The sequence below is a fragment of the Vanrija albida genome (genome assembly GCF_041260175.1).
Source record: "Vanrija albida strain AlHP1 chromosome Unknown contig_1, whole genome shotgun sequence".
Taxonomy (NCBI): domain Eukaryota; kingdom Fungi; phylum Basidiomycota; class Tremellomycetes; order Trichosporonales; family Trichosporonaceae; genus Vanrija; species Vanrija albida.
This window is the reverse complement of record NW_027191420.1, coordinates 1,967,376-1,986,308: the sequence shown is the minus strand read 5'-3', so window position 1 is coordinate 1,986,308 and position 18,933 is coordinate 1,967,376. Positions and strand designations below refer to the sequence as shown.

General features: G+C 62.9%; 6 protein-coding genes across 6 annotated transcripts; 2 read left to right on the top strand and 4 right to left on the bottom strand.

Moving 5' to 3' along the window:
- Window positions 1–608: 608 nt before the first annotated feature.
- Q8F55_000820 (uncharacterized protein) lies at window positions 609–4,888 on the top strand (the record flags this gene model as incomplete). Its single annotated transcript, XM_069349471.1, has 2 exons — window positions 609–4,760; window positions 4,808–4,888. 2 exons carry the CDS (start codon window positions 609–611, stop codon window positions 4,886–4,888), a joined length of 4,233 nt encoding a protein of 1,410 aa, XP_069213015.1.
- A 1,033-nt stretch (window positions 4,889–5,921) lies between these two features.
- Window positions 5,922–7,277, bottom strand: FTR1 (high-affinity iron permease; the record flags this gene model as incomplete). The annotated part of the gene is made up of 2 exons (XM_069349470.1): window positions 5,922–7,168; window positions 7,232–7,277. 2 exons carry the CDS (start codon window positions 7,275–7,277, stop codon window positions 5,922–5,924), a joined length of 1,293 nt encoding a protein of 430 aa, XP_069213014.1.
- Window positions 7,278–9,249: 1,972 nt separating this feature from the next.
- On the top strand, window positions 9,250–11,148 carry Q8F55_000818 (uncharacterized protein; the record flags this gene model as incomplete). Its single annotated transcript, XM_069349469.1, has 1 exon — window positions 9,250–11,148. One exon carries the CDS (start codon window positions 9,250–9,252, stop codon window positions 11,146–11,148), a length of 1,899 nt encoding a protein of 632 aa, XP_069213013.1.
- A 181-nt stretch (window positions 11,149–11,329) lies between these two features.
- Window positions 11,330–12,873, bottom strand: sds22 (protein phosphatase regulatory subunit Sds22; the record flags this gene model as incomplete). Its single annotated transcript, XM_069349468.1, has 7 exons — window positions 11,330–11,348; window positions 11,388–11,557; window positions 11,608–11,694; window positions 11,731–11,952; window positions 11,997–12,168; window positions 12,280–12,509; window positions 12,655–12,873. The coding sequence occupies 7 exons, from the start codon at window positions 12,871–12,873 to the stop codon at window positions 11,330–11,332; spliced, it is 1,119 nt and encodes a 372-aa protein (XP_069213012.1).
- A 307-nt stretch (window positions 12,874–13,180) lies between these two features.
- On the bottom strand, window positions 13,181–15,965 carry ERC1_1 (ethionine resistance protein; the record flags this gene model as incomplete). Its single annotated transcript, XM_069349467.1, has 9 exons — window positions 13,181–13,649; window positions 13,686–13,930; window positions 13,984–14,109; window positions 14,148–14,310; window positions 14,355–14,500; window positions 14,538–14,694; window positions 14,734–14,861; window positions 14,912–15,759; window positions 15,911–15,965. The coding sequence occupies 9 exons, from the start codon at window positions 15,963–15,965 to the stop codon at window positions 13,181–13,183; spliced, it is 2,337 nt and encodes a 778-aa protein (XP_069213011.1).
- Window positions 15,966–17,039: 1,074 nt separating this feature from the next.
- On the bottom strand, window positions 17,040–17,763 carry Q8F55_000815 (uncharacterized protein; the record flags this gene model as incomplete). The annotated part of the gene is made up of 5 exons (XM_069349466.1): window positions 17,040–17,054; window positions 17,181–17,222; window positions 17,274–17,349; window positions 17,538–17,574; window positions 17,742–17,763. The coding sequence occupies 5 exons, from the start codon at window positions 17,761–17,763 to the stop codon at window positions 17,040–17,042; spliced, it is 192 nt and encodes a 63-aa protein (XP_069213010.1).
- Window positions 17,764–18,933: the final 1,170 nt, after the last annotated feature.

Here is an 18,933-nt window from a genome sequence, read left to right as displayed (position 1 = left end):
AGCAACGCACTGACCACCGCGTTTTAGATTTTCCAGTTCAACGAACCTCTGTGCACGACGACGGTTTGATCTCTCGCACTTGACGTTGCGGACTCGACGCCCCCGTGCACATACATCGACCCGGTTCCACGCAGTCGAGTCATTCCGGTAAAGGCCCAGTTGGACTGCCAACCGACTGCTGCGGAGGGAAAGAAGGGTTGGCGTTTCAGAGACCGAGGATTACGACCGCTGTCCAGACGGCCCAAGCTCTTTTGGTTGCCAGCACAAACCCACCATCGTCCTACCACTGGATACTCGAGGTATCCATTGCGCATCCTCTGATCCATCCATCTCAACCGCCGGGCACCTTGTGAGTCGGATCTCGTCAATGTCTTGCAAAGTTGGAGCTGGAACGCTGACTAGTTCCCGTCACGGGTTGCCCGTCCATCCCACACAACACAACACGTTACGCGTCCTCCTACCCACCAACTCTCCCCTTGAATTCACATTCCACTCGCTCTGTCCACTTCTCATCGGCGTTCGTGTCGACAGCTTAACGACCTGTGCCACGTCCCCGACCGACGACGCTGGCCCGCCGTCGACAAGAAGATCATTGCTCAAGCCAAGCAATGTCTGGTCTATCAAGTCCATTCCCCCCTACACCCACGCCATCCTTCCGATCCAAGACTGGCATGTTTGACGGCTTCGACCAGCCTCAAGCTGGACCCAGCAAGCCAAGAGCCCCCCAATCAGCACTCCCCCCAACCCCTCCAGTTCACGACGACCTCTCTCCCAATGTCGGCCATGGAAACCACTCAATGTTCGAGCCTGCAATCAACTTTGCAGAGCCGCGTTACAGAGCATCAAACCTGGACGCCGCCCGTCGCCCAGCAACCACCTACCCCGCCGGCTCAGACGAGCACATGTACCATGCTCACCGCAAGTACACCGACCCCACCCCACAGGTCGCCCAGTACCCCATGCACGAACCGTTCGTCGCGCAGTCGGATTCATCTGGGCACCAGTTGGACGTCGACCTCGACGTGTACTCGCAGGGCTACTCGCAAGACTATGACCTCGAGGACGAGATTCGCCAGCCGACGTTGAGTTTTGTCACCACCTCCACCGTCGACTCGACTACTAGCTCGCCATCGATCAGCGATGCCTACACGTACGGAACGGAACGCTTCGAGGGCAAGCCCGAGCACGAGCCTCGCATACGTGTTCGGACCAACATGGGACGGGAGAACGCTTACTCTTCAGCCGAGTCCTCGATGGCCTCGGGAGGCTACTCGTTCCATGCCTACAGCGACAACACCTTCCACCCTCATCCTCCCCCGATGCCCGTTCAGCACCCAGTCGGCTATAACCGCGCCTCTACCGCCGAGGACAGCTCGTTGACAAGTTGTCAGGCTGTTTCCCCCGGCTCGTCGTACGACCATACCCAGCAGTCATGGCGGTCCCCACAGATGGTCTCGAGAGAACGAAGCAACTCGGCGTCGACAACAGAATCAACAGATACCTCGGACTCGGCGGGGGATCGTCTATCGGTCGGCTTTTCGAACTCGTTCTCCTATCTCTCCCAGTCGTTCCCCGCAAGACAACCCTGGGATGAGGAGCCACTTCCGGTTAGCGAGGCGCATGCGGTGGCAATGATCGACGACGGCCGGAGTGCCATCCTCGACCACGAAAAGCTGGAGGCCATGGGTGGCCTTAGGACATTGTGCCTGATGAACGAGTCCGACTTGCTTCGCCTCCCAAGATTCACCCACTTGCTCCTTCCCAACATTGGCCCCGAGCTTCTCCAGATCCTCCCCGCCCTGTTGGATGTCCTCTCCACGACTCTGGTGGTCCTCGACATTGGCAACAATGACCTGACTGCCATCCCCACGGGTATCAGGCATTGCACGGCGCTCGAGGAGCTCAACGTGTCGGGCAATCCCCTCCGTCAACTGCCATCTGTCATTGGCGACTGCGTCAACCTCCGAATGCTGATTGCCGACAACTGTATGCTTCAGAGCTTGCCGGCCGAGATGGCTCAGTTGAACAGCCTCCACACGATCTGCATTCGCAGCAACCGCCTGGTCGTCATTCCTTCGTGGCTGTGTCTGCTTTCGCATCTCGAGTCGCTCCGCGTGGACAACAACCCATTCGCGCCACAGTGGGCCCCCATCGTCGCACCGATTTTGGCATCGACTCTGAGCCAGCAGACGCCGACGCACTCGCGCTCCGCCTCTCAGCAGTCCTCCTCTCTGCGGTCAATGGTTGGCGCCAGTGGAATGGCTTCGCTCCGCACGCCATCTTCATACGGAGGCTCGGGCGCCCCTTCGCCATCCCCGTCCTACCCGAACAGTGACTTCTCGCAGCCAACCCATGTCCAGGGCTCCAACCCCCGCCTCCAGCCAGTCTCGGCGCCACGGGCACCGATGGAGATTTCCTCGCCCATCTCGAGTTCGCTCATGACTACTCTGAACGGTCCTGTCCTGCTGGGAAACAAGAGACCAGATGGGTCGCACCCTGGCTCGATGCGCGCGCCCAACCGCGCAGTCACGGGTCCCCCTCCAGTGTCTGAAGTGCTCTCTGCCGGCGACCGCTTCTCAACGGGCAGCAACAGGCGGGCTCAGAGCTCGATGGGCCACTACACGACTGATGAGTCGGACGCCGAGAACGGGGACGCCAAACCTAAATGGGGCTTCCTCCGCAAGATGTCCATGTCTCGACTGCGAGCCGACAAGGACAAGATGGAGAAGCTGCAGGTCTCGGCTGCTGCCAACGTCAAGACGATGCCGACAATCCAGCACCAGCATTCGCTCCCGTCGGGCGCCTTCCCTACACGGCCCCAGATGCCTCAGGTCGCAAGATCAGCCAGCGCTGTCCCTACCTTCAGCAACCTGCACATCGACGATGACCAATCTAGGCTGTCGGTTGCGTCCGCCATGCCGATGCCCATTGCAACTGGCGCCATGCCTGTTCCGCCTGCCAACGCCTACGGCACTTCTCCTGGTGGAGCGCGCGGCAAGCGCCGCAGCTTCTTGCCCATTGACCCCAGCCCGCCATCGCTTAATGTCGCAATTCCCTCTCTGTCGCCTCTGATGGCGCCGCAGGCTACCCTAGGAGGTGGTGAGCCTGCGGAGCCTAGGTTCGCGGAAGCGGAGGACACCATGGAGACCCTCGGCGACGAGAGTGATGCTGGATCACACTACCGCAAGTCTCATCGCCAGATGTCCGTGTCCAACTATTCGATCGCCGACAACGACGGCCGGTACGCGCGTGGACTCGAGTCAATTAAGTCGTACCTTCGCGACCTGTATGACCTGTCTCTGCCCGCGCTTGAGCCGTACGGAGGCTTCGAGGTCATTGATGCCGTCGGCGACTCGTCCTCTGGCACCGAGGGTCAATCCCGCGCATCTGTGGCCGGTTCCGCTCGCCACCCTGTCATCGAGGGAGCCCTTTCCCGTGGCGTGTCCATGGCCAGCTCTGGAAGTGAGCGCGAAACGAGGTTCCCTTCGGTCCACGAGCCAGGAAACGTGGACACTCCTTCGAAGCGCTTCAAGGACGACAAGGCGAAGCGCGCGCGTGTCATTCGTGAGATCTATGAGACGGAGAAGACGTACGTCCGTGGTCTCAGCGAGCTTGTTTCGATCTACGTCAAGCCTGCGAGCATGGCCGTCAGCTCGTCGAAGAACGAGACAATCATCCCCGTCGCCGAGCGCAAGGTTGTCTTTGGTGGTGTCGAGTCGGTTCTCGTCATCCACCGCGACAACTTCCTTCCAGCGCTGGAGAAGGTTGTTCGTCCGCTTTTCGAGAACGGCGACGACCCCGAGGGAGCTCTTTCGGCGCGCACTGCCCATCAGGTCGGTGAGGTCTTCCGCACCTACATTGCGTACATGAAGCAGTACTCGACCTACATCAACAACTTTGACAATGCGCTGGCTCGCATGAGAGCCTGGACGACGGGCACGGCCGGCTCGAGCGGACCCGTGACCAAGGCTTCTGCTGCCACTGCTGCCAAGAGTGGCGCTGTGGGCGTGGCTGCGGTTGGCGCTTCGTTGGTCGGCTCTGCTGTCCTGCCGGTCGGCGACGGTGTGCCTCACTCGGGCTCCCACCTCACGCCCGCGCAGAAGAAGCGTGTCAAGACGTTCCTTAAGCGCGCCAAGGAGAACCCCAAGCACTCGCAGATCAACCTCGAGAGTTACCTCTTGCTGCCGGTGCAGCGCGTTCCCCGCTACAAGCTCTTGCTCGAGGACCTTGCCATGTGCACGCCGCCCCGCGAGTCTTTGGGCCCGACGGATGCGCTCGACGATGCGATCAACGAGATTTCCAACCTCGCCTCGCTGATGAACGAGGAGAAGCGTGAGGCTGAGTCGCGTCTTCGTCTGCTTCACTGGCAGCAGCGCATCACGTCGCGTGGCCCCTCGCCTCTGGTCCAGCCTCATCGCAAGCTGGTTCTCGACGGCGCCCTTGCCCTTGTCCGGGTTGTCAAGAAGGCGTCGTCGTACGTCGAGGTCGACACGCCATCGATCAAGGTCAATGCCGACGGCGACTCGACCATCACGGGATCCAAGGCAGTCATCCCGATCGAGTACATCAACCCCGAGCCGATGGACAAGCCTATCATGCTGATCCTCTGCTCGGACATGCTGGTGCTTGTCCAGAAGCGGTCTGGCGAGGGCTGGGACGGGCAGGTAGACCTGTTCAGCGTTCTGCGCATGGCCACGCTTCGCGAGCCAGCGAGCGTGAGCAGCAGCAACGATCGCATTCTCCGTGTGGTGGACAACAAGGTGAGTGTGGTCTGTGGCATCTGTGGGCGATTTCTAACATGTCTCAGTCCATCTACTACTTCAACGGTGGCTCTCACAGCTCTACGTTGCAGTGGTGCCGGGCTATCAACCAGCAAAACCGACGCTAGGCGGCTCGGTCAGGACACTGGAGTCGCGAGGCGAGAGAGCCTCACGTACTCTTTGTGCCAACGAACATTTCACAAATTGCACTTTGACCAAGATTGGGATCTTTTAGTTCTGGATCTGTAACTCTCTCGCTCCCCCATCCTGCATTATATTGTCCCTTCTCCATCACGAAAGAAATGATTTCGTTGTAACGAGTATACATGATGGAGCTTTGGTATGCACGCCAGTAGATGGTGCGGACGCCGAGCGAGCGCAGCGAGCGAGGCGTGAGCCGTGCTGACGACAAGTAGGTGGGGGTGCAGGACTTGTCTGGTGGACGCGGCGAAGCAAGTACGACGAGCCGGAGCCCAGCGAGCTGGAGCCGAGCCCAGCCCAGACGACGCGGGGAAGCCAACCGGGCCGGGTTTCGGTGAGTGCAGCAGCGACGCGACGATAATAGCAACGCGGTGGAGCTTGACCGGTCGCGAGCAAAGAGCACCGTATGGTCCGTGCCCATGTGGGAGGGTGGAGCAAGTCGCACCACACTCGGCACCCGGCCGACCGGCAGTGGGCGGCATGGAGGTAAAACGCGGCGATCAAGTACGAGCCGTCGCACTCTGGGCCCCAGGCACAGTTTAGGCCGAAACGTGCTCACGCGCGCGGTCCTGTCCTCACGTTCGCCTCGCCCGCATCGAGCCCTGCTTCCGCAGCCCCGTGGGAAGTCACAAAGAGCCGGCTGCTCCACTGCCCCGTCCAATCGCACGTTGTGGCCGGTGTGGCGCCAAGCAACCCGAATATAGATTTGCGGCGACGGCTCGTCTGGCTCGGCTGGTGTGGGTCGTCTCCACTCGCCGTGTTCGTGCCCGCGCCTGAGGATGGTGGTTGGAAGAGCTGGCTGGGTGTTCAGCTGTTCGCTGGCTGGGCGTTGAGCAGGACAGTTAGTCTTGCCGCTCCGCCCCACTCGCTGCGCTCGTGGCGCGCGCCCGCGTAAGCAGAGCATTGCATGGTATTATGATCAAACTACGGCGGTGCAATCTCCGACAACACGCCAGCCCCCTAGATGGTGGGGACGTGCTCCTTGCTCCTGTTGTCGAGCTGGTGGGGCGCGGTGCCGCTCGACGAGCCGGCGTCCGAGCCGTCGTGGTGGCCCTTCTTCTCGTCGAGGGGCGTGGTAGCCTGGGCGGCGAGCTCGGCGTCGCGGGCCTTGGCCTCGCGGCGGGCGAGGCGGCGGTTGTACGCCTGCGAGCCGCGGCCAAAGAAGGTGAAGCGGCCCTCGTTCCACTTGTTGTACACGAGCGCGGCAATGACAACGAGCCAGTAGAAGACGTAGATGAGGATTGTGCCGAGCGTGGCAGTGTTGTTCCAGCCGAAGAGGGCGTTGAAGATCTGCCAGCCACCGTTGGTCGTGGGCGAGCCCGACTCGGGGTTGCCGTAGGTAAGGTGGAAGACGTTGCCAGCGACCTGGTACGAACCGGGGCCGTCACCCGTCTCGGCGACGTCTCCACCGACACCCTTGGCGAAGACGTAGTACTGGAGGAAACCGACACCGCGCGAGGCAAGACCGGCACCGATGAGGAAGAGGATGGTGGTCGAGATGATGAGGAACCAGTGGAGGGTAGCGGTCGAGCCAGTGCGGTAGATGAGGTAGCCGACGATGAAGCCGGCAATGAGGCCGACGACGACGGGGAGGGGAATGGAAGTGGCCTTGGCGTTGAGCGAAACACCGCCGACAAAGACGACGGCCTCGAGACCCTCACGGAGGACGGTGATGAAGGGGAGGAGGAAGAGGGCCCACTTTGACGAGCGGCTCTCGCGCTTGTCCTCGGCCGTGAGGTTGACCGTCTCGTCGACGGTGCCGTCCTCGGCGTTGGCGTTGCGGTTGCGGAGCATCTTCTTGGACGACTGGGAGAAGGCGGCGGCGAGCTTGTAGCGCCACTTGATGCGCGAGCGGTCCATCTTGAGGAAGGCGAGGCCCATGATCAGGATGAGGATGCAGGCAATCAGACAGAAGACACCCTCCCAGATCTGCTCAGTCTTGCCCCAGAGGTCGTTGAGCTTGGTGTAGAAGACGGCAATGAAGGCGGCACCGATGACGAGCGCGATGGCGAGGCCGGTAAGGGTGCCGGCCCAGATCTGCCAGCGCATGCGCTTGATCAGAGTCTTGACCTGCGCATTGTGCTCCTGGTCGTGGTCGCCGAATGCATGCTCGTCCGTCTCGTTGGGCGAGAGACGGCCAGAGGTCATGAGCTGCTCGACAAACGAGAGCAGCACCGAGACGATGATGGCAGCCTCAATCGTCTCACCTGCAAGTTGTTAGACCACGTGCACATTGTTGTGGCTTGAGGCCGACCTCCGCTCCGACTCACGGAAGACGATGAAGAAGATGGGGACATAGAAGACGTCCTTGGCCATGGTGGGCGTGTAGTGACGGGGGGGTAGGTGGTCTCTAAGGGTGCCGTGATACGCAGCAGGCTAAGAGTCTTGGCCTCTTGAGCTCGTCTTGGATAGCGAGGTCAGCGAGCTTGTCGAGGATCCTTGGCGGTGCTGTTTCGGTGAAGGGCCAAGATGAAATGGCGCAGAGGGGGGGAGATGGGGGAGATCCTTTTTCCCAGGTCTGTCCTCGAGCGATTTATCTGATAGTATGCGAGGGGCATGGGCTGCGCAGAGGCCTTTTTTCAGCGCGCGCCAGTTGCGCCGGCGTGCAGCCGACCTGCAGAGCCTGGCTTGCAAGTTTGCAGCTGTCGGACGCTAGCCGTTGGTTGGGGGGGCGACGGGCGACGGGCGACGGCAGACAGGCGAAGGCGAGACCGGCAGGCAGTCAGGCAGCAGCGGCAGGCGGCAGGAGGGCTTGAGGCAGGGCAGGCAGGCGGTAGGGCGGCTGGGCGCCAGAGCAACAACGAATCCTGGCTATTCCGAGGGCCAAAACGAGTCCGACGAGTGGCTTGGCACCGGCCGACGAGGCAGACACAAAGGGGGGCGAGCGACTCCCAGGGACGGCCATATCAGATACACTCTGGCGGCATGGCATTCCACGCGGGGCTGCGGTCATCTGGTGACTGGTGGGTGACTGGGCGCGGCTTCTGCTGGTGGCCTTGCGTTTACGGGTCAGAGCCGAGCTACAGCCCACATGCATTGCAGACGTGCAGACCAGACCCCATGACTCGGTTCTTGCTCGCTCGCTGGCTCGATCTGGTCGCCGCGCTGCGGCCACTGCACCCCCCCACCCCATTACGAGCGGTTGCAACGCGGTGGCAGCAGGCAGCAGGCGGCGGCAGCAGCAGCAGCAGCAGCAGCAGCAGCTATTGGCCGTGCCTTCGGCGCGGGAACTTGGAGGTGGAGCCTGGCGTGGGTTTGTGCATCAAACTTGCCGTTGCGGTCTCCAGGCCGCGCCCCGCCCGCCCGCCCGCCCGCGCCGCCAGTTACTCGCTAGTTTGTTTCTGTCGACATGCTTTTGTTGGGTGTTGGGATCCCTGAGTTGTCAGTCGGTCAGTCGGCCGTCGCGACCAACGACATGTGACACCAAACTCGTGGCCAAATGACAAACCAAGCCTAAAACGCTTCGAGCTAGATATCGGCCGACGTGTTTGATCCCGCCGCCGACTCGTGACCGCCTTGACGACGGCTGTGCCGAACTGCTCCGAAGCGAGCGGCAGTCGGCCGACAGGGACAAAAGAGTTCGCGGGTCTGGAGCGTACGTTTGTGCAAGCGAGCCAACAACCGGGCCAGCCCAGCGCCCAGCGGCCAGCTCGACCGACACACACCTGCCCAGCGTACGCCTGCCCCGCCCTGCGTCCACCCGGCCCCATCGCCCCCTTCCCCCCGCCACACACCAAACCCCCCATAGCGCCGCCGTGTCTAATCTGATAACCCGTCGACTCGGCAAGCTCGCAAAGTCGCAGCAGCGTCAGCGTCAGCACCCACCCACCCATTGCTCCGCCCCGCCCGACGTCGTCAGAGCCAAGCCCAGCTCTTGCCCAGCCGCACACCCACAGCCCAGCCAAAGGGTCAGTCGACTAACCCCCCCTTGGTGCTGCGCCTCGTTCGCCGCCCCAGTCGACCGACAAATGCGACCTGCACGCCGTAGAGTATTGCTCATTCTCTCGAATTCTCTCACTCTCCCCTCTTGCCACCCGTAAAACTTCACCACGACCACCAGCGCCGACACCGACGCCGAGCCCGCCGCCGACGCCGACACGGCCTCGACCTCCGCCCCCCGGCGACTTTTTTCACTCGACACACAGCGCGAAGGCGATCAGTTTGCCGCCAGCGCCCAGCCTCGCCACCCCACCGCTAGAACATGTCGGTCGCAGTCCCGCCCCGCCCCTCGCACGCCGCCGCCGCTACCGCCCGCCCCTCCCCCTCCCCATCCCCCGCCCGCATCGCCATGCCGCCCCGCGTCCAGGCCCGCCCCGCGGCGCCAAAGCCGCCCGCGCCGCTCTCTGCGAAACCCGCGTCATCGTCGTCGTCTGCCGCGACGTCACCAACCGCGTCCATGCCGCCGCCTGCCCGCCCCCGCTCGGGCAGCGTCGCCTCGGCGACCTCGTCGCGCGCCGGGCCAAGCACGGCACCAAAGCTCGCCGTCCCGCCGCAAGGCAAGGACCTGTCGTCGTCGACCGGGCGGGTTTTCGCAAAGCCCAGCAAGGAGTGGGTCCTCCCTGAGCGTGCCAAGCCCGGCCGCAAGGCCAGCACCGAGGAGCCCGACAACAAGCGCCAGTCGCAGAACCGGCTCTCGCAGCGCGCGCACCGCGCCAGGCGAACAGACTACATCCAGACGCTCGAGGACCGGCTGCGGCAGTACGAGGCGGATGAGATCCACTCCAACGTGCGCCTGCAAGAGGTCGCGCGTGCCCTCAAGGCAGACAACGACAAGATGAAGAGCGAGCTGACTCAGCTGCGCTCGGCGCTGGCCGCCGCGCGTGCCGACCGCGAAAAGTGGCTCGCCGAGCGCAAGGCGCTCAACGACTCCCTGCGCACCATGCGCACGCAGGTCGACGCGATGCGCTCCGCGTCCAACATTTCCAGCCCGGCAGCGCACCTCGACGAGCGGCTCGAGTACGAGCTCGCCGCGCTGGCCCGGTCGCCGGTGCTCACGCCCATGCTGCGCGCCGCCGGGACCCCACGGCGCGGGTCGGCGGCCCGCACCCCGCGCGAGGCCGGCCCCTCGTCGCTCGCCTGCCCCATCTGCCCCGACCCCGACCCGGACTGCCCGTGCCAGCAGTCGGACGACGCGCGCATGGAGTCGACGCTGGCCGGCCCGCCCTCGTCCCCCCGCTGCGGGCTGTGCGACCTCGCGCCCGAGGCGTGTCTCTGCAACGCAGTGGAAGAGGACATCAAGCCCGTCATCCCGCGCTCGCGCGAGAGCAGCCCGGGGCCAGACGACTCGCCCGACTGCGGGCTGTGCACCGCGACCGACTTTTGCGCGTGCCGCGCCGGCGCCGCCGCGGCAGCTAGCAGCGGCCCGGCGTCTGGCATCTCGGCCGCGCCCCCGCCCCCGCCGCCCAAGACCAAGCCGCTGCCGACGCTCTCGGCCGGCGTCGCGGCGCCCGCCATCCCGCTGCGGCTGCGCACGCGCCCGGCCAAGCGGCAGAGCGTGTGGAGCCTGGAGAACGTGCCGTCCGGAACGTCGCGCAAGGAGGCAGTGTGCACCGGCGACCCGTCAAACTGCGACGCGTGCAAGAACGACTCGTTCGGGCGCGAGTTCTGCGGCCACCTCTTTGGCAAGGAGCACGACTGCGCGACGCAGTGCGGGCCGGGCAAGGCGGCGGCCGCGAGCGCCAGCTCTAGTTCCTCGAGCACCGTGTCCATAGCCAGCCTCGTGACGGGCCCGGTGCCAGGGTCGCCCGCGACGCCGCTCACCCCGCCGCCGCAGGCGCCGCTCGTGCTGGCGTGCTGCGGCGCGCCCGAGCTGTGCGGCCACGCGGGCGGGTGCGCCGGCGACGTGATTGGCCTCGGCGCGCCCGAGACGTTTGAGCAGGGCGGCGTAGAGGTCGAGATGCGGCCCGACGAGGCGTGGAAGGCGCTCAAGGCGCACCCGAATTCAAAGTTTACCCCGCTCGCCATCCTCGCCGACGTGGTCGCGCGCCGCGCGCCCTGCCTCGGGCCCCGCGTCGAAATGTCCCCGCCGCCCTCGTCGCCACAGACAAACCACCAGCACGAGGCGGCAAAGCGCCGCGTCGCCGTCGAGACGAGCGCCGTGCGCGACGCGCTGAGATACCTCGACGGCGCGACGCCCCAGCCTGGCGAGGTGGATCTCGGCCGCTCGGCCAAGCGGCGAAGGGTATGAGGTGTGACGTTCAAAAGGGCTTTGCCCAGCGCTCTGCGCGTGTAGCTTTTATTATCATTCACGACGTCGTTTTGGGTTTAGCGTATCAGAAGTGACAGAGGTCGTGACATAGGTCTATGCAGCGTTGTCATCTACCAGAGATGTGGTCTGGGTGCAGTGTCCTTGGCGCCGAGCGCAGCACCTACGACGCGCGAACAAAGCTGCAATGGGTTAGCGTTCGATCCGGCGCCTCCACCCACGTCGCGTCAATCTGCTGCACCTGCGGCAGCGCGAGCATGATCTTGCGGCGGTAGTTGACCGGGTCGTTGGTCTGGCACGGGTTGTGCTCGAGGTAGACGGTCTCGAGGTTCTTGAGCGGGGCGAGCTGCGAGTCGAGGTCTTTGAGGGACGCGATCTTGTTGGACGATGCCTGGGGGTGTGGTGAGCGAGCGGCGGGTTATCCGACGCAACGCGGCTTACCCAGAACTCCTCGAGCTCAGACAGGTGGTCCACACCCTCGATCACCTCGATAAAGTTGCCGGTAATGTCGAGCGTGCGCAGCTTTGTCTGCGGGGTCAGCGCGTTCCGCTCCTTCGCACGCACATTCTTCTCGAGGCCCTCGATCTTGGTCAGGCCATTGTGCGCGAGGTACAGCTCTTCGAGGTTGACGAGCCCGTCGAGGCCCTCCATCTTTGTGATGCGGTTCGACTGGATGCTGAGGATTTTGAGGTTTGTGAAGGATCCAAGGTTCTCGAGCGCGCGGATCTTGTTCTTGCCGAGCCAGAGCTCGTCGAGGAGCGTCAGCTTTTCGAGGTGCTCGATTGCCTGGGGCGTGAGTGTGCCTTCGCGCGCAGACGACGCCGACCCACGCGTATTCTGTTGCCGCCGAGCTCGATGCTCGTGAGCGTGTCCTTGCACCAGTCGAGCGCGCCGTCGTCGATCTTGCCAATCTTGTTCTGCACGAGGTAGAGGATCTTGACGGCGGTGAGGGACGGGAGGTTGGGCACGTGGCGGATGTTGTTGAACGAGAGGTCGAGCGAGCTGCGCGAGCACCGCGTCAGCGGTGCGAGCGGGGCGTCGAGGGCGGCGGCGGCGTCGCCAGCAACGGCCGCGACGTCGCGAGCAGGCCACTGCCCCCGCCAACCAACTCACGTAACATTCTTCACGCCCTTCAACTCGTCGTCGGTAACCCGCCCGCCAAGGCGGTTATCGTACAGATCCAGCTCGTCGACCTTGTCGAGGCCGTCGAACACGCCCTCGGGCAGCGGCGAGCTCAGCTCGTTCTGGCGCAGGCAGAGGCGGCGGAGCGACCCGCTGAAGCGCGGGAGCCGGAGCGGGGGGAGCGAGGTGTTGTGCAGGCGCAGGTGTTGGAGGTGGAGTTCCTGGGGGTGTCAGCGGGCGTCAGCGGGCCGTCTGAGCGAGATGGGACAGCGAGAGGGATGGGACGAGGGCGGGCGCGACCCCACCCCAGCCCCCTCCGCCTCGCCCGCCTCGCCCTTCGGGCTCGGCGGCTCGGCGCGCACCCACCTCCGTGTCGTCTGGGTACTCTGCCAAAAAGTCGTCGTCGCGCGCCTCGCCCTCGGGCGCCTTGTCCTCGTCCTCCTCGTCGTCAGAGTGTGGGTCGCGCAGCTGCACGACCTCGGTCGGGCCGAGGCGCGCGCGCGGCTTGGCCCCAGCCCCGTCGCTTGCGGCCGCGGCCGCAGCGGGGCTGATCACCTCGATCACGTCTTGGGGCTGCTCGGACATGTTGGTGGTGGCGAGTGGGTGAGTGAGTGGGTGGTTGTGGTTTTGACATGTGTCATCGTGCACATCTGGCCAAGGCGAGTTGGTTCCGGGGCTCCGGCGGCTGCGGCTGGGCGTGGCCAAAAGTTGAGCGCGTGTGAGACGAGTCCTCGCCACGCGCAACGCTCGCTGCGCTCGCGTCGCTCTGCAATGCTAAACAATGCATAGTAACAGGACACGGTATCCGACATGACGAACTATGAATGCCAGTGGGGCGAGAATACATGTAGAGAGTCTTTGGTGTATGGGCACTTTGCAGCGTGCAGTTACATTAACCCAGCAGCGGCTGGCGCTCGCCACGCGGCGTGCTAATCGACGAAGTCTCGTCGCACTCGTCGTCGTACTTGATATCCGGCGGCAGCGTGTCGAGGCCGAGGCGGTTTCTGACGCGCTCGACGCCACGAACCCAGTCGACACGCCAGACAATCATGCCGCCGACGACAGACGAGATGGAAAGCGCAATCGTGAGCCCAATCCAAATGCCGACGAGGCCGAGCTTCATCGGGAATGTGAGCCACAGCCCAATCGGAATGCCGATGACATAGTACGCCGTCAGACTGACGGCCGCACCAGTCGCGTGCAGGGCGAGGGCGCGAAGGATCGAGTTGACCGCACCCGACAGGCCGTCCATGACCTGGAACAGTCCGATCCAAGGAAGAACGGAGGCTACAATCGCGACGACCTCGGGATCAGAGTTGAACATGTAGCCCCAGTTGTTGCGGAATATGATACAGATGGCACTGGGGTCAGCAAAATCACACACGCAGCGGGCCCACCTGTTGAACAGCGCAAAGACAGTGGCGAGGATGAAGCTCGCGCGGCTAGCCCACTTGGCCTCCCACGCCCGGCCGGCACCAAGGAGGTTGCCGACGCGAACAGTGGACGCAATGCCAAGCGCAGCAGGGAACTGGTACAGGGTTGCACAGGTCGAGAGGGCGACCGACTGGGCGGCGAGGGTCGTCGGGCCCAAGAACGACGCGGCGAGTGCGCACACTTCCCATGCCCACCATTCGGATGAGACCTGAGAAAAAAAGTTAGCCCCGCGGCAACGTCAACCACCGCATGTCCACCCACCATGACCGTGCCAGCGAGACCGAGAGATGATACAGTGCCGAGCTTTGAGCAGACCGACTTGATGCTAAACGGATAGAATGCCTCCCGAGAGCCAAAGAACATGATGTAGCCGAGGAGGAGGATGAACTGGGACGTTAGCATGGCAGGCAAACCCCTGCACTCACTGTCAGATCAAAGCTGATGGCCGTGGCAAGCGCGCCACCGGCGAAGCCCAGTCTGCACCACTGGGGACCCCAGACGAGGGCCCAGTTTAACAGCAGGTTGATGGGCGCGACAATAAACAGGACAATAGTCGGGACGTTCAAGACATTTTGGGCTTGAAGGTACCTGCGGGGATTAGTGCCGATCAATGGTGAGACATGCAGACGCACTTTTTGAGAGCAACGTTGCCGGCGTAGCCTGGCAGGCCAATGGACAGCCAGCGGAGGTAGACCTCGGCAAGCGCGGCGACATCGGGATGCTGGTTGAGGGCCAGAAGAATGGCCTCCATGTTGAACCAGAGTACGAGCATGGGGAACTACAGTCAGCGACCGCGCAGTCCGCTGCAAACTCACCATGGCAATGGCCAGGACAAGCATGGTACGCTGCGTCCAGAGGCCCACGTGGGTCGGCTCGGACGAGGTCCAGGCTGCAGGGAGCAGAGTGTCGAGCGCAGTTCCAATGCCCTGCATAATGGAGAAGCCAGTAACCGAGGCAGTCATGTTGGCGAGGCTGGTTGGCGTCAGTCTAGTCCAGCAAAGTTTCACCCACGAAGACGCCGCAAGCTGTGTCGTGCCAAGATGGCCGATGGACACGACCGAGGCCAGCTGTAGCGAGTACTCTGCGAGCTGCGTAAAGAAGATTGGAATCGTCGTCTTGAGCAGGATAGGCAGCTCGGTCTTGAGGCCCCTTGTCAGCATGGCGTCGTGAAGAGGAGTCAAAAACTTACATGCAGCGCATGCTTTGAAGAATGCTCCTGTCCGGTCGGATCGGTGGGAAGATCAAGGTCGCTGTCGTCGAGTTCTAGTGCAGGGTCTCCGCTCAAGGGCTCGGCGTGCGGAGGGGCGAATGCTCCCCATCCACGTTCGACATCGTCGTCGTGGTGTCCTCCTTGTCCGTTGCTCAGGGGCTTGAAGGTGATGATCGGGGACATGGGGCGGCGGTCAGACGAGCGGCCGCGTCCCATCGATATGCTTCCTGGCACAACGTTTTCGGGGCTGGTCGAGCCGTGTTCGAGGCTGTCGACCGTCGTCGTAGAGACCAGGCTGCCTGCGGCCGCGTCAATAGCCGGGACGTTGCCGAGCGAGGCGCCCGCGAGCGCCGCGGCCTCGCGGTGGGCGCGGGTCATGGGGCGGACGATGCGGCGCGGGGGAGTCCTTCCCTTTGATCTGGAGCGAGATGTGCCCGCTCCTGCCGAGGGGTCGACTGCCGAGTCGGCGGGGAGGGCGGACGCAGAGGGGATGAACGGCTCCGACACTGCTCCATAGGCTGGCTTGTGCTGTCTGCGCCAGCGCGACGAGGGGGGCGCGGCGTCGCTAGAGTCCTCGCGAGGACGGCCACGACCACCAACAGCGGCAATCTCGTCACGGTCCTGTGGGAACATGATCATGCCCGCGTCCTCGTCCACACTGTCGCGGGGCACAGGGGCGGCGCCATCCTGCTGCTCAGATTCCTCGGGGATTCCACCCTGCGCCGGGGTTCTGTGGAGGTACTCTGCGGGATACGAGTGACGGTACGAGTGCGAGTGTGGGTGCTGGCGGGAGCGCTGGATGAGTGCCTCGAGATTGCTATGTAGCGCTGCGGATCAATGTCAGTGATGGGTGCTGGGTGGGTGGGCGGCCGTGGGGGAAGGAGGTGGTGATGGTGGTGGTAGCCTCTGTGATGGCGGCCGGCGTGATGATCGTCGTTGGTGCTGCGGTGACGATTTACAATTTTAAGGGTTACTTACCATAGGGGGAAGACGAGAGCGACGTTGCGAGCGTCGAGTGCGGGTAGTTTGACATGCTGTTGAGAGGCGTCTCTACCCGCGACGCTCAGTTGTCGGTTGAACGAGGAGGGGGGAGGGGTGGGGGAGATGGGGAGAGAGAGAGAGTTGAGTAAAGAGAGTGAGGGGCGTGAGAGAGAGATGTAGGAGTGAGGTGGGTATCGCGGTCATTGAAACTGTCAAGGCGGACTGAAGAGTTTTAACGCGAGGCCAGGCTGGCGGCGGCAGAGGGACAGGCAAGCAGGCCAGGCGGCAGCGTGCAAGTCAGGAACGCCCAGCTGACCGGCGCCGGATACCCACAACCAAAAGGGGGGACCCTTACGGCGGCGGCTGGCTGGCTGGCTGGGTGGTCTGGCTGAGTCTTGGCTCTCTGCCTGGCCGATGGGCAACATGGCACAAACACCTGGGCGTTAAATTATCACCCGGCGCACATTCCACCCTTAACAGCCGGCGGGCACGCGGGCCTGCTTGGAGAGCGAGATACACCCAGTCTGTGCACCACGTACACACAGACGCACAAACACGCCCACTCGACGTGGGGCTCAGACACGAGTCGTTGGGCACTTCGCGCTGCTCCCTGCTCCACCCAGCAGCAGCCAGTAAGCCTGACAAGCTGACACCTCGGCGCAATGAAGACACTTACGACACCTCTGACCCTAGGCACCCTTGGCCATCACGCACACACTCTCACACACACTCAAAACACTCACATACACCACACACATTCACATGCCCCCTGCCCCTCCCCTTCCCCCAATACCAGACAGCCTCGTCTAAACACACAAAACAATCGGTTCCACCAGTGTGTTTGAATTGGCGCCCCGCGATTCAGTGTATGGAACGTCAGTCTTGATCTTTGCACAAGCGCGTCGCGAGGGTCGTCTCTCGCGAGCTCACGGACGCGAACAGGCCGCCTTCTGGGTGGATTTCGACTGCATACATACATTGCTCGGCCAGCATAAACATCTGGCACTGTCACAATCTCGCACTTGATCTTCTACAGGCACCATCGTACTGCCAGCCCACTCGGCGGCTCCCCGCTTGATCGATCAATCGGAGACACCGTGACAGGTTGGTAACAACAGCATCTTGTTTACTTCTTGTTCTTCTGCGGCAGGTGTTAGCAATGGAACCCGAGGTTGGGCCTCCAACGAGGTGACTGGCGACGCACAGGGTTCTCGGGACTGTGCGACATTAGTTTGAATTCAGTTTGTGTAGTAGCAGCAGCCTATACGTACGCATCCTTCCAGAGCTCGGCAACCTTCTTGAAGTTCGCCTAATGAAGCGTGAGCTAATGCTAACAATCTGCCAGACGGCAGCAACTTACCTTGTGGTCGGCCTTCTTGCCAGACTTCTCGGCCTCAGCCTTGAGCTTGGCGAGCTGCACCTTCATGTACTCGTTGCTGTATGGTTAGCTTTGGATGCTTTGGGGTGCGCGGGGACGTCAAGGTGCATGCGCGCGTACGCTCACGCTTGGGCGAGTAGCAAGGTGGAGGAGGGAAGGCAGGGAAGGTGCGACAGGCACACCAGTATGACGACGTTGGATTACACCTTTCTCGAGTCCCGCGGCCGAGAGTGCCAAGCGACTCACTAAGGAGAGGTCTTTCCGGCCTTCTTCTTGGTTCCGGCTGTTGGCGTGGTGATGCGTGTCGTGTTGTGGATGGATGGATGCGACGAGGCGAGTCAAGAGGCGCGAGTGGTGAGACGCGTCGGGACAGAGGTGGCAAAGGAAGGCACAAACAAACGCGTCAGTGGGGTGCATTCGACGAGCTGCAAGCACTGCGTGCCCACTCACTCTTCTTGGCGGCTGCAGCCATGATTGATGTCGATGATAAGGTGGATGTTGTAAGTAGAAGATGGATGGATGATGGAGGGAAGATGAAAGAGACGCGTGAAAGCACAGTGTTAGTTGTATGAGCTGGCTGGCTGCCACAGGACATTCCGAAGGCCGCGAGGGAAGGCGCGTAAACAACCTCCACCGACGCGGCTGGAGCGTCTGCGCATGCACTTACCGGCCATGTTGTCTTGATTAAAGTTGATGGGGGTTGTGAGGGGGTGCAGACGAGAGCGTTTGGATGCAGAACTGGGGTGATTGAGAGGATGTATAATAGGAGGAAACAATCACAGAGAGGTTGGGGGGGTGGATGGGTGAGAGGGGGGGGGGGGTGAGGGGGGTGCTATTGGGGGGGTCGCAGTTCGAGAGACTGGACACCGGTAGTCGACGACCGCACCCGTTCCGGCTGGTTTACAGCCTACAAGGGGGGGAGCTGTCGGGAGGCTGGCTAGGCTGGGCTTACGCGGCGGGTGTGTGGTGGGGGTGGGTGGGCTACAACCGTGGGTTAATGGCGGGTAATGGATAAGTTAATCGTCCTAATTGGCGACCGCGCGACCGGCGACCCGGCGACTGGCGACTGGCCCAAGGCAGGCTTGTGCTCGTGCGCCTGTCAACACCCGCCGATCGGGGGTGGGTGATTGGCCCAGTATTGGCGGGGTAAATCTCGACGTGGCGACGAGGTGTGCATACATGGCACAAAGTGACGGCATCAACCCCGAGCCTCTTCCGCTAGCCACTCGGTGTCGGTCATTCCGAGCAAGCCCAAAGGCAAGCATCAGTGGTCCAGAATCCCATGGACAGTTCGCGGGAGTCGAGCGCAGCCAGAATGCATCCCAGGCGGGCACCACACGGCACGGCATCCGACCGCCACACCTCGGTGGCTGGTGCTTTGAGCGTGGCACGTCGCCGGTCATGCTTGCCATAACTAGCAACTTGGGCACCTTGGCGGTTGGTTTCACGTTGTGTCTGTGGTGGTCACGCTGGCGGCGTGGGACATGTGCCAGCAGTGCACAGACGGAAGGAAGCCCCCGCTCGAGCAGGCCGCATGTTGCCAGGCGGACACGGTTGCCTCCCTCCCGACGACGACCCCACAGAAGTGGCACAAGGGACACTGCACACGGCCGAGCTGGCCCTCGCGCCGTTTCTACCGAGC